Source organism: Tympanuchus pallidicinctus, unplaced genomic scaffold, assembly GCF_026119805.1.
Source record: "Tympanuchus pallidicinctus isolate F22 unplaced genomic scaffold, pur_lepc_1.0 scaffold3, whole genome shotgun sequence".
Lineage (NCBI taxonomy): Eukaryota > Metazoa > Chordata > Aves > Galliformes > Phasianidae > Tympanuchus > Tympanuchus pallidicinctus.
Window position 1 is genome coordinate 3,956,089 of NW_026294747.1, and position 14,538 is coordinate 3,970,626.

The following is a 14,538-nucleotide window of genomic DNA, read 5'->3' on the forward strand; positions in this document are numbered from 1 at the left end:
TCCCCGCTCCGCCCCGCGGCACTGCGCATGCATCGCCGCCCCTGACTCACCCCGCTGAGCTGCGGGAGGCGGGCGAGCCAGGAGCGGGCCGAGAGCGGCTGTGGGGGCAGCCACCATGAACCGCCTGGGCAAGAAGGCGAACGAGACGCTGATCGAGATGGCCCTGTCGGCCGACGGTAGGCGCGGGCCGCACCTAGAAGCTGGGGTTGGGGCTGATCTCGGTGCCCGCACCGTGAGGGGACCGAGGGAGGCGGGGATTCGCCTTTGCGTGGCAGCCCCACCGCCGCTCCTCCGTCGGGGTGGGTGGGCTGAAAGCGTTCGGAAGGGATGCGATGATGCGGGTGTCGGCTGCGCCCTGCCGGCGCGGGGCGGGGGTTGGGTGAGATGATATCTGCCGCGGAAAGATCTTCCTGAAAATACGATGGGAGCCGTGCTTTGCCACCGGTCTCAGGAGCGAAGACCTCCTGGCACGGGACAACCACCGCCCCGCGTGTTGGGGCTCGGTCTTGGGAGCTGTTTCTCCCTCGCAGGCTCCGTGACATCGCTTCTCTTTGGGAAAACCTGTTTTGAACTCCTCCAGCAACAGTGTGGTTGCCAAAACCCTCGGCAAAATTGTTTGAGAAAGCAGTGCCTGTGGGTGCTACCCAGGGACAGCCGAGGGGGAGCTCCCCGTGTGCCATCTCTAGCCCTACAGCCTGCAGGCTGCTTCCTAAGTTCTGCGGGGAGCCCTGAGTCATGGCCAGCATGGAGCAGGGCTCGCCTGCTTTCCTGAACCGGCCTGCTTTCCTGAAGGAGTTGGAGACCAAAACGTGTTTAGTCAATATGTGGTAACCAGGCAGGGAGTGATGCTGAAAGTCAGGAATGTGAACTTAGTTCCACAGTGCTCCGTTTTCCCAGGAGTGTCATGTGTTGGGCTTTTTTTAAGTCATAAACCTTGAACCTAAGGAGTTGGGAGGGGTTTCAGTGGGTGAGTGTGATATAGCAGCATCCACCATTACTGGCACATAACTGTACATAGTCATGCACCAATTCAATTCACTTTTTAATCAAGCACTTTTCTAAAGCAGATGAAGAACTTAATATGGGCTAAAGGGACTGGACTTCTAGAAGCTTGCTCATGTGTTATTTTTAAAAAAAAGTCTGGATTAAAATCAGATAAAATCTGCCCTTCCAGCTGTGGTCTGCAAAAGTTAGCAATATGCATCTGTTACCACTCAGGCCTCTCCAAGATCTGAACGTATGCTTTGTACTCTTAAGGAAACCTAAAGAGGCTTCCAGGCATAGATGTCAAATGTGCCATCACACAGTCGTGTCTGGGTGAGGGTAAATAGGAAAAAGGCCGAAGGAAAAGGAAAAGCTGCATTTTCGCCTTAAAGACACATTCATATCTCGATGGTATGTGTATTTAATTCTGGTTTGCAATTGCATTTAATTAAACTTGAATGCTGAAGAACAAGTTATGGTAGTGAAAAGCTACTTACCAGCAGCAGAAAGTTGAGCATGCACTCTGTGTTTGGAGCTTATGTGCCAAACCTTCTACTGCAGAGGAAGTTCTTTCGCTTCCTGATGAATGAGACCAGTGTGAGGTAATAACTTCCACTTTGAAGTGTGTGGTTTTGCTTTTCATTCAAGATGAGCATCATCTACCTGCATATTAAGGAAAAAAAAGAAGTGAACTTGCAAAATTCCAATGTAAGTATCAAAGGAAGAAGATGCAGTATGTTGTTAGGAATGTTTCTTTTGTGCTGCCTTTTGGCATTATATTTTCTGCTTAAGATACGAATGCCACAGCTTCTGGAAGCTGGCAATTGGATCTGTACTGTGTTTTGAGATGTAGATCCATGCAGATGAATGCAGCTTAAAGAGCATGGAACACGTAAGGGGAGCCCAAATCCAACTTCTGCTCTGCAAGGAAGGAAGAGGTTATTCACATTCCCTTTTGGTAGTAAAGAACTGGACTGATGCCATGGCTCATCTTTCAAAAAAAAAAAGGTACCTGACTGCTCCACATTCAAATATTTGCCTACGTGCTTTGTCTTCTTGCTTGTTTTCCTCTGAGAAAGGCAGAAACGTGCCAGGAGAGGTTGATAGTGTGACTTCCAAACAGCACTTGTGCTGGCTGCTAAGAATGCATCGCTGCTCAGGGCCAAGTACTGCTGATGTTTAAGAGAATGTTACTAACTTAATTGAAATTGATTCATACTCGCAATATGAAATGAAAATATAGGCCTGTGTTCAAAACTACAGCTGTCTTTAATTACTGAGGGAATAATAATTTTTGATCTATTTGTAGAAACTCTGAGGGGGTTATCACCCACAGGACAAAACTGGAGGGTTAACTAACATAGAAACTCTCTGAATGAGTATTCCCGGGTATTGAAATAAAGCTCCAATGCATTTACACATAGTTCAGCATAGAAAAGGCAAGTGAGAAAATATGCCATTAACCTCACCAAGCAACACATAATTCCTGCATGAGATTTCTTTACTGACAGAGATGTCACTGCCAGGCACAGTTTAAATACGTGTTGAGCATCCAACAGGTAAGCTTTTTTTGAACAGAAAACTACAGTTTGTAATAGGAAGATCTGCTTTGTGAAACAGATTCCAACAATTTGCAAAGTACCGCCTTCTACGTTGGTGTGCTCGGTAAGATAATTCTGCTGTGATGCTATGAATGAAAAACTGAAAACTTAAATCCCAGTCCACTGCAGTGCTTAAATATTAATTTTATCCTGAGACTGCATCAAAGAATAAAGATTTTCCTTTGGACTGTTGATAAACATTTTCTGCAGCTCAGTGGCTGGCAAAATGGAGCAGCTCCATAGGAAGCTCTATGTGCTCTCACCTGCCTTATTTGTCCCCTGGCAGTTATGTGGGATGTTCTGGACACTTCTGAGAGCTGGGAAATACAGTTGAATTCAGTCAAGTACAAGAGAACTGACCTGTTTCTCCCATCTCAGATGAATTCTTTTTAGCTTCTATGTAAATAAAAAAAGGGGTTGCAGCTTCACTTACAAACAAAATGCAAAGTTTGATTTCCAAGCAGTCTACCTGTCGCTAGCCAGCGCTTAAGAACTGAAAGCTGAGCTAAAATGTGGATTTTTGCTGTTTGTAGTTTGATCAAGAACAGTAATAATACTTTTTTACAGTAGTATCAAAAACTAGAAGGGCGCCTTAACTTCTCCATACAAATGATCAGTAATTACTAGAACATGAAGGAAAACTGGGACGAGATGCAATAACTCTGCTGGCAGATAGTTTGTCAGAAATATTTCTTTACATGTAATGTCTAGTTAATGAATTGTCTACAGGTGAGAACAGGAAGTCTCCTACCATAAATGTATAGTTTAGAAAGTATTAGTAATATCATCTGGTGTGCAACTGTTGCAATGTTTTTCTTATGTGGCAAGGTGGTGATACAGTGAACTTTTCTACTGTTTTTGTTATTGTGGGGCTGAACTGAATAGCCATGTGATTGGCAGGATGTACTTTGCTATCTAGCAGCACCTTCACTGTATTTCAGAATAGCTTTTTGCATGTGGAGATTCAAGGGGGAGAAGGTCTTTGTGCCCTCCTGATAGGAATGCCTCTTGCAATCATAATACAGCTAGGTAAAGATTTTGAGATGTTAGCTAAAGATGCAGAAAGCTGAATAAAATATCAGGAGTTGTTTGTGAAGATGAATTCTTGGAGTGGTGGGGTTGACTCTAGGTTGGGACTTGGTCACTTGGGATTATACTGTAGGCATGTTCATATTTTCTTGATGAGCCTCCTGCAAGAGCTTTGGGCTATTAGATGTTTGGTGTTGGTTGCTGTAGCGTGGTGGGTGCCAAGAGAAGATGTGCTGGTAGCTGAATTGGCTGCAGCTGCTGAGATGGCCTAAGGTAAGGCAGGCTGTGTGAATCAGTGTGGAGATGTGTGCCCTGCGCAACTGTGGTGGTGTGTTCTAAGTAGTAATTACCTTTCTTCATGTAACATAAGGCAATTCTTAATTTACCCATCTGAGCAGGGTAAGGGATACGACATAAACATCAGTGCTCAAGTGTGCTACTCATGAGGAGCTGAGAAAATAGCTTAACTCCTTACCAAAGTCAATTCAATACTGTGGTAATCCAGTGAAGGATTTCTGAATCTATTTATATGCATTCAGAATACATCCAAGGGTGAACTTGGATCACTTATCACACTGCATTGGGATAGAAGTGAAACACTGTAGGGCTACCTTCAGACTGTCTCTCTTTAGCCCCTGCTTTGTCACTAGTTTATGCTACCAGAGAGTTGTATTTTAGTTGGAACTGATGTGCAAGGAATGAGGAAAGAAATTTCCTTAGATCCTATTTGCACAGTTGTCATCTGGTGTTCTCAAGAAATCTTGTAGCTTATTGGGTGATGGGATTTCAGTTCTCTTTGGTGAGGGAGGAGAGGAAATTGAAATACAGTAGTGTGATACAGATCTGTACATGGTGGAAAAAAATAAGAATAGATGAGCATCTATGGAGAGTATCTTAGGGTAAGGTGCTGTTTTATGACTGGAAATCTCCTGTGATGCCATGTCTCCCTTAGCAGGCTCCCAAGGGTAAATGTGAAATCGGAGGCCTTTGGCAAGACAGCAGAACGCCAGCAAGCATTGTGGGTAAGGCTTGTGGTGTAGATGGCTGATCTTTAATTTTCTGCAGTACTCCAAAATTAGAAAAGGCGCTGTGGTTTGTTATTCAAAGGGGTTTTCTTAACTATCAGGTAGGAAATTGGAGGGCTTCTTCTTGCCCATTTACAATGTACTGGAAATATACCACACTGACAAGTAATGACAAGCAGATGTATTTCACAGACCATCAAAAAGTTGGATGTCTGTGCTATTTTGGTCCTGCTAATCAGCTGGTGTCTGCATCAGAAACTATAAGTGATGGGAGCTGTGGTCTACCACCCTGCTTATTTTCTTGACTGATAGGGGACGTTTCTGTGGGTCTTCTATATGATTTCCATGCTTACTCTATGTCGTTTGAGTGACTTGAATAGAAAGCATTGTGTTGCAAACTCATACGCCAATATGTTTCTGTGTTATTTAGTAAGAGAAAGTGAAGCAAAATTCTCAGTGGCACGTGTCATTGGAAGTATGACAAAAAGGGTGCTGAAGCAGAGCATGGGGACAGGAAGAACCAAGAATTGCAGGTGAAATTCAATGTCCATCTGAAATTAAGTGTGGCAAGCAGCTGAGGAATATGGCAGTGGACAGAAAGTGGATGATGTAGTTGTTCACAGTGCTTTTCACTTTGTTAGTAAAGGTACGAGTCAAATATGTTCCTTGTAGTTCTTGCTGTTCCTCTCCCCATTCTGTTTTTCTCCACTATTGCCCCATCTGTAGCTCACTGTTTGTGTTGCTTTTCTCATACAGCTTCTGAAGGAGATTTCTAATGCTAGGATGTACTGTGTGTCAACAGAATGAATGATACCCGGGGACCCCCCACTGCTTATGAGAACTGCTGCAGTGGCTGAAAGAAGTCAGAGATTCCGTATCACGTTTCAATGCAATCCATGAATGAATAATGATATGAGATTTTAAATGGGTCTCTAGGAAGGCAAGCCTGTACTTAACACTTTAAGTGCTTGTAATTCCCTTGAGCTGTGATGAAAAGCGATAGCGCAGTTGTCCGTTCTTCCTCTGTTCTGGAGTGCGGTCAGCGTGCACCTGGCATTTCCATATATGTGCACAGCCATTGCTTGAGCTGCTTGTCTGCTTCTGCAGTCAGCGCTGATGAAAAATGGCCTTTGGCGTATAAATAGTCTGAATGCAAACAAACGCTGCCATAGTCCTTCACAAGCTGCCAGGTCTAATGCAGGCTGCTGTTCTACCACCCTGCTCTTCTGAGTCTTATTTGCCGTCTAGGTCCTAAATCATGTAAAAATACCTCACTTTGTCCAACTACTTTTGGTCTGGGCTTTCTCCTTTTTAATTGCGTTTGAACCTGTCAATTGGTTGGCGTGCCATTCTGCATAATGATGGTACCTGGAAGGTATAAATTCTGCACTCACAGCACATTTGATGCAGTGACTTAGACAGGGCTTACAATGCGGTGGTAGTTATTGCCTTAACCACATAGAAACGTCATTCAGGTTGTGGTTTTTTGCTAAAAACAGATTTACATAAATCTAACATATTAAGCTGTGTGCTTTCTAATCAAGATGGGAAGTTCAATGGGTTTATGAAAGAAAGGCAGCTAGGAGTAAACTTCGAGTTCTAATTCAGAATACCCATTTATTATATTAGAGGTTAGAACTACGGACTGTATTTCATCCAAATTACCAGATTTTGTTAGTTAGATTTTAAAATACTGTTTCTTTTTTTTCTTTTACTACCAATGTGTTGATAAACACCTGTTCTGTGGAATTGCCCATTTAATAATTAAACACATGATGGCCGTGAAGTAGGTAATAATTGAAGGTGGTTTGTTGTTTGTTTTTTTTCTTTTTTTAAGGAAATCATAAAGTTCTTTTCCTATGTTCCTAGTACATTATCTTGGATCTATAAGAAAATTAATGTTTTCACTGTTTAGGAATAGCTTCAAATTTTCAGGAGCAGCTCTGTGTATAGACCACTTCAAGCATGACCTTGAGATGGAATCTTTGGTTCAGGAGTGCAGCTGTTACTGTTGCTGATACAAGATGAAGTAATAACGCTTATTGAACTTGCTGGTGAGCTAGCACTCTAGGTAGGTCCCAGTTCCCCTAGGCAATGCTGTCACCAGTTTGGGAATCTAGTCAGGCTGGGATCCTAGTCCCAGGGGATCCCAGGGAACAGGGGTGCAGCTTTATTGCAAGTCAAGCTTATATGAGTATAAAATAGTAATTGTGTGGGATGAGTGACCTTATTCTGGAGCAGTATTTATTCAGTTTGCATTTTTGTTAGTGACTCGTTGCTGAATCAGGCTCCCTATGAGTAGAAGTCGGTCAGAGTAGGTCCCAGCTGACAAGTTCAGCAGCAATCCCATGCTGATCTTTTGGGAGCGCAGGACGCAATGCCATAAATCATGCATTGATTTAGCAATAAGTATTCATGTTCTTGTACTGATTCTTCTCTTCCCCTCAGAAAGACAGGTTGCTGAATAATGGAGGAGTTTACTGATATGGTCTCTTTAAGACATCCAGGAATAAAATTTTCTTTGACTCCTTGGTAAGGGTGAATATTAGGAATTGTGTTCGTAGCACAAAGTAGCTACCTCGTTTAAGTTTTTAGTTCACCTAGAGCATCTAGACTCCACTCTAGGAACATGCATAGTTGTGAACTGTCAGAGGTTTGCAGAATGGTGTAATGGGTCTCGAAGTCCATTTTACCTGCTAGTTTCTGCTGAGTAAGAAAGTTGCTATTACAGTGTCTTAAGTCTGGGTTCTGCTTCACCTTGGGACCATCCAGCTCCATTTTGGTGTTTGTCCTTGGGCACTGCTGAGCTCTGCTGCTTGACTTGTCCCATCTCTACTCGGCTACTACTCGGCTCTTGTGAGGCCCCATCTGGAGTACTGTGTCCAGGTGTGGAGCCCTCAGAACAAGAAAGACATAGAGATTTTGGAAAGGGTCCAGAGGAGGGCGACTAAGATGATCAAGGGGCTGGAGCACCTCCCCTATGAGGACAGGCTGAGGGAGTTGGGCTTGTTCAGCCTGGAGAAGAGAAGGCTGCGGGGTGACCTCATTGCAGCCTATCAATACCTGAAGGGAACCTACACCCAGGAGGGGAGTAAACTCTTCAAAAGGGCTGACAACAGCAGGACTAGGGGAAATGGATCCAAGTTGAAGGAGGGAAGATTTAGGTTGGATGTTAGGGGGAAGTTCTTTACAAGGAGAGTGCTTAGGCCTTGGAACGGGCTGCCCAGGGAGGTTGTGGATGCCCCGTCCTTGGACGTGTTCAGGGCCAGGTTGGACGTGGTCCTGGGCAACCTGATCTGAATGTGGATGTTTGGTGGCCCTGCTGGGCAGGGGGGTTGGAACTACATGATCCTTGAGGTCCCTTCCAACCCGGGTGATTCTGTGATTCTGTGATCTATCAGGCGGCTACAGGAGGCCTTGATCTCCAACAGCACCATTAGTTTTTTGTGACAACACTGAAGAAATTGACTCATATTAAGATATTTTTATAGATTAACATCTCAAAATAAGCAATTTATTTTGCACTGTTTGTTTTCTTGCATGTTATTTTAACTCTTAACTATACTGCTAATACAGATTTTATAAAATAAGAGAATTTTTCTACTGCCTGTCATACTGTAGCATGAAGGGTAGGTCAGTCATCCATGTGGCATTCCATCCATTTATCTCATTTTAAATGTGTGACTTCAGGCATATCTATGTATTGCTTCCTTCTGTAAACTGCAGCTACTGTAGTGCCTTTAAGGAACTGTAATCTTGGTAGTGCCTATGCCATAAAGGGTTTTTGGTCCTTCAAAAAATTGTCTATGCATTCCACTTTGAAGGACAACTTGCTCATCCTATTAAAACACTATTTAACCAAATAGTTTCAAATGTGGAATCGCGTTGCTTTCATTTCTTTATTTATGTAGGAAAAATGAAGTCGGGCACTGTAAGCAAATTTAGACTATTGTAGAATAACTCACCAGTTCAGTGCACAAGAAGAAATTCTTCATGCTTGCTGTGGAAATAAGAAGACTGACTTAGTAGAAGTACTGCTTATTTGTGGAGTAAGCTACATAAATTCTGACAAGCTGTATCAGTCACGTTTGTATTCTGCAGTCTTCAGTCCTGAATGCTAATTTCTGTGAACTGTTTTGGATTACTGTTGTTCATCTAGGTCTGTAATTGAAATAGAAGTGAACTGTAATTCTTCAGGATGACACATTGAAAGTTTATAAGTAGATTGCCCTTCAGTTGGGTACATTTTAGGACAGTGTATGCTAATGATAGTGGAAATCGAAATTACAGGTCATAGGACACTCGCTCATTTCCACTAATGCACAGCTCCTGGGACATACATGTTTAAGGCATTAGAAATTGCTGTGCGTAGAATTGTAAGGCTGTTGGAGAGCATTCTTTTAGGTGTATGAATGGTTTCACATCTTGTTACGTACAGCAGGACAAGTTGTGTTGAAGAACAAAGCCGTTCATTACAGATGATGGTTTCATCATTGTATCACTGCATTCCATGTTAGGATATAAGAATGCAATTTCTTGACGTGTTTTCAAGATGTATTCTTGTCCAGTGGAAACTATTCTTATCCTCCCTGTTGCTGGCATGGGAAAGCAAAAGCTCAGCTTATATTGCTGAATGAAGAGCCTGGACTGAAAGTCGAGTGCTGAGGTTCAGGAGAAGCCTGCTCTCTGTCTTCTGTCTAATCTATTGTTCCTACTGTAGGCTCATCTGTTCAGTTATTGAGGCTTATTGTGAAGAACAGAGGAGGCATATTAAATGTGTTCATGTTAGAAGTGGATTTGACTTGAGACTTTTAACTGAAGCATTTTTTCCTTTTAAAGATGACGTTGCAGTTCTCACCAAGTTCAAGCTGTTGCGGTCAGAAGGTATCACACTAAGCAGCATTACGCCTTCCTCCCTTCTGTGCATGTCCTCTATTGTTACTCTCCTAATTTTTTACTCTTTTACTTATTACTGTTGTTTTTAATTCTGAAAGCCTCTTGGTTAAGAACTGACCAAGCATCTCCATTCATGGTACCTGTTGCAGTTCTGGGTTGTGGCTTCTTTACACTTAGATATACGTTTTCTTGTCTTGCTGCCTAGGAACCTGCTTATATGTTTGTCAAGGAGTGAACATTTAATAATGTTGTATATCTCAGCTACCTTAGGTTCTGCATTCTCTTTTTGCCTTTTTGTACACTGCACCAGCCTTAATTCAGTTTTATTTCCCTGGATTAGAAAGACCAAGAGGATTTCTTCTCACACAATTTGTGTAAGTTATTAGCTGAGCTAATAACTAAAAAAAGCATTTAATAGTAAAACTCTTAATCACACTTGTTCCTGAGGTTAAATTTTCCTGACGACAGAACTCATAATCCAGAGAAGACAACCATCTAGGCTGTTGTAGGTTATGGAGTTGGTTCAAGTCAGCAGTCAAGGTAAATGGAATGTCACTGCTCCAGGGCCAAGGTGCCTGGCTGCTTCTGCAGTGGGGAGCTGTGTGATGTTGGGGCTTTCTGCTCCTGGACTTGATACCTTCAACCAAAGTTGCAGTAGCCAACTGCTTCCCAGTGCAATGGGCAATGCAGGCAGTGGAGTGATGGTGTTGCTCCCTTTCTTTTTGGCTGTCCTAGGCAGCTGCCTGGTTGGCTTGTTCTTAGAGCCAGCCCTGTAAGGTAGAGCCTCTCTCTACAGGAATGTTCTTGCAGAAAGTGTCTCAAGGAAATTATTCTGAATATTTTGATGGTTGCTGCTTTTTTGAGTAAAGACTTCGAGATTCTTATTATGTTTGTTTTTTCCCATTTTGTGCCACATGTTTCTCTTGTTTGAATGTTTGTGTTGTTGGAAGGTGACATGGGTTCTGTTCTGTTCTGTTCTGAAGCTGTTGTATTAAATGCTTTCTGTTGCTGGTGTTCTGTCTTAAAGTATAGCATTTATGATGTAATTGGGTGGGAAAAGTGAACCTAAATGAGTTACTTCCACACAAACTTTATAAATGACTTGACACTGGTCTTGATTCCTATATGAGAGAATCATAGAATTATTAAGATTGGAAAAGAGCAGTAAGATCCCCAAATCCAATCCCAGCCCATCCTGACCATGCCCACTGACCACATCCACACCTCCATGGCTCTGGAACACCCCAGGGATGGTGACTCCCCCACCTCCCTGGGCAGCTGTGCCACTGCGTCACCCCTCTTTCTGAGAAGTTGTTCCTTATGTTCCTGCACATCAGCACATACAACAAACTTTTCTATAGGAGCACATATAAAAAATTATACGTATAAGTCTTTCAGGCTTGTATTAAAAAAAAAAAAAAAAAAGTAGGTTTATGTTGTTGGTAGGAGTTAAACTAGCTGTAGTTCTTAGAAAGTGCACCAGATAATCTGTCCTGCATGAGCTATGCCACTGATGCTTCCTTGCTGTCTGACAGGGAGGAGCATGATAATTCCCCTGCTGCAATGAAGAGGCAGCTTTGTTGGATTCCTGCTCTGGGTTGTGATGAGCTATATACAAAGGCATTTATCCTTTTCCATTTATGGTGGTGGAGTTATTTAGATACCTGATCTAGGATGCTGGTCTGTCAGTCTGATAAGCAGGGACAGAGTTGTTTCCAAAATCTTCTTAGAGCATGAGCCCAGCTTAAGGGCCTCAGGATTGCACTCCAGAGGAAACTGCTGACAGCAGGTTCAGATCCACAGATCCAGCCAACCTCTTACAGTGATTTAAAGGTATTCAATGTAACGTCCTTCATTATGTTAATATTTAAGAGGTAATCTACTTGGCAGACCAACTGTATCTGTGGGAAAGTCAACTTAAGATAATATTCTTGATTCTGCTATCCTGTCTCCATTATGTGGACATCTGTAATTGTGACGTTCAATGCCATCAATCCCTTAGCAACAAAAAAATAATTTAATAGTTAACACACAACAACTAGGATAATTGAACTTTGATTACCAAAGCAGCAAAGGTCTGGCTGTTGGACTCTCATTATGTGGTAACCTGTAGGACATTTGAGGCAAGGAATAATTTTATCTTCTCAAACACAAGATGCTGATGGGTTTGGTTTGTCACTGTTAGGAATGTTTATGTGACTGCAAGTTAATACATGCTGAATGTGATGTCTCATGGTGTTTTCTCCCTTCAAAGAACCATTCACGTAGCTAGATATTTTTCTAGATGTTGCTTTTGCTTGCTCATAGTTCCATGCCTTCTGGTTTTACTTCACTTTCAAAAAAAGGATATTTTTAAAGGCCTGTACTCATACAAATCTCTCTTTCGATGTTCTTTAGGGGAAGAAAGCAATGGACCTTTATGTGAAACCATTTCAACTGCAGGATCTGAGGTCCCAAGTGGCTCTGAGGTAAGGTATAGTACAGGATTAATGTACTGCTGGTAGAATGAGAGAGAAACAGTGCCATGAAAAAGAAAATTAATTTTGATTAAGAACACTGCTACTAGATTCTCATATGTGTATCTTTATCCATGTAAATGTGTTTTCTTCCTATAATGTTTTGAAGGAGCAAAACTGTGAAAGTAATGCTGCTACTCACTGAGGAACTTCACAACACAAAGCTTTAACATTAGTGGAAAACAATTTGGGGCTTTACAGCATTTTTGGTATCAGTCTTCAAAGAAAAATCACATGGTTGCTTCGGTGTTTTGTTAATACGGAAAACATTGTGCTCCTCCACAAAGCCAGTACTTAGTTTGATACTAGACAATCAAGGCTCTCTTCCATTCCTGTGCTGCAGGTATTTTTAACAGTATAGCTCTTTTTGAGAAAGCCAAAAGAAGGCGAGTTATAAGAACACCTCTCCCTTGCAAGATGTGCAAACTGAAATGTGTCACCGTTTACTCATTTGTCTCAGTGCCTCATTTCCTAATACAGAGTACACAATAAATAAATAGGGGTATGTGGATACTATTCAGTTAAGAAGGAAATTAAAAAGGATTTTGAAATATTTTCTGAAATGGATGTTTTAATTTCTGTTGTCTAATTTCTTAATTGTTGTTGTGTGTTTAGAGGAGGATAGGAAGAGTTTTAGATAAGAATAGCAATAGCTGCTTTGCTGAAGTATAGTCTTAAGTTGCCTATGAGCCCTCATCAGAAATGATACCATGGAACTGAGTGCTGGCAAAGTGTAGTTTTGTTATGTTTTTAGAGTACCTTTCCTCATCTGCCTTTGAAGGTGAATTTAAAGTTGATTTTGTTAAGGCAGGACACCTCATCCTTCTTAGATTACGCAGATCTTTGTTTTGCTAGCACGTGCATCATATCACCCACATTTTTTTTTTTATGAATCTACCATATTTCATCTGTTATTGTGTTCAGTCTGCTTCCTCCCCTTCTATTGTATCAGTCCCACAGTGATCTTCTTCTCCAGGAAACATTTTGTTGAACAGACATAGCAAATACTGTACTGAACCCAAGCAGGCATGAGCTCAAATTACTGTATGAATCATTGCACCGTGATAGGCAGCAGAGTCTGAAGCTGTTTCTGAGTTCCTTTTGAATGCCTGTGTTTACATGAAGATTGCCCATTTCACCAAGACTTGAAAGAATTCTGTTTCATGTGGGAAAGGGCAGGAGACGTGGGAGAAAGGATATGTGATATATTTAATGTTTGGGGACATGGGATTTGAACTTTTTTTTAATGTGTTCAAATCTTATAGAAAAGGAGGCTTTCATCTTCAGCATTTTCTTGTCTGGGAGGCAGTCTGCTTGCAACAAACACATTCCAGATGCTCTCCGTGGTCAATTCATGCTGTATTTTCTCTTTTTCTACTTATGTAGTAATTTTTCTTAATTTGTTCTGAAGTATCACAAAGAAATGTCATACTAACATGTCTGTGGTTGACTTAATGACTTTCTCTCTAAGAGGAGACAGAATAATTTGGTTGTTTCTTCAGGTCAGCTGTCCATCTGACACTTGTTACATTTAAATTGATACTTCTCTCTGCTTTACATCACCCTACCATGTATCCTTTCACACAGTCATTCATCAGATTTTTGCTTTCTATACACAAACTTGGCATAAATTTATACAGTTGTTCCTAATCATCTTGCCCAGCACTGTAATCAGCCATGACAGCCTTAGTTTGTAATGATTAATGTCCTTTATATCCAAGTGAAGTGTTTCCATGAATCGATTCCAACAGTAACATAGCCTTCATTTTTTTCATATAATGCTAATCCTTTATCTTGATATGTCTTCACAACTTCAGTTTCTTCTTTATAAACTGAAAGACTTTACTTTCCCTCAGTTCTTTGCTAGCTTGCCTTTGTCATCCTTAATGCATTCCTAGCAGTTGAGTAGGCATGTGAGAAAACCCACTGTCTCTCCTCTTTTTGCAAAGACCTGTTTGAACTCAGGTCAGTGTGTTCTGTTGTTTTGGCAGCCAGTTTGCTTTTCTGTTTTACAGATTTGGTGATAGGTGGGTAAATGTCTTCTTGCTTAACCAGGTGCTTAAATTTATGTTCCTGCAACTTGGGTGCACTTCATATGAACACCTGAAGTCTCAAAGCCATTTAACTTCAGTAACTTCAGTAGTGGAAGAGAGTTACCTGAATTTCCATCAGGTCACAATTACAGCATGCTTGGATTGTGTTTTTTCTCTGCCCCTCCAAAAAAACCCCATAACTTAGGGTAATGTCATACTTCTACTTGGCAGTAGTAAAACTAAGGTCTTCTGACTAATTTAGAAGCAGGGAGGATTGGGAGAAGTTAACATCTAGATTCTAAAGAGAAAACATTAGCCCTAATATAGTGGCATGTTCCTGACTTTTGCAATTTGTACAGTAAAATGATTTGTATACAAGGGACAGTGGAAGTAAAATAAAAAAGAAGGTGAAAAGCAGTCTGTGGTGAAGCTTGTCAGCATTTATGCAGAAGTC

At 41.6% G+C, this 14,538-nt stretch overlaps 1 protein-coding gene across 7 annotated transcripts in view; it reads left to right on the plus strand.

Annotated features, from left to right (window-relative positions):
• Window positions 1-14,538, plus strand: part of ANO5 (anoctamin 5) — a 49,393-nt gene continuing 34,855 nt past the window's right edge. For 4 of the 7 annotated variants that reach the window (XM_052694349.1, XM_052694350.1, XM_052694352.1 and 1 more), the window contains exons 1-3: window positions 1-176; window positions 9,479-9,523; window positions 11,933-12,003. In XM_052694349.1, the coding sequence (XP_052550309.1) occupies window positions 116-176; window positions 9,479-9,523; window positions 11,933-12,003 (177 nt within the window). In that variant the 5' untranslated portion in view covers window positions 1-115. The remainder of the gene's footprint in view (window positions 177-9,478; window positions 9,524-11,932; window positions 12,004-14,538) is intronic. The other 3 variants (XM_052694353.1, XM_052694351.1, XM_052694355.1) reach the window with 3 other exon arrangements.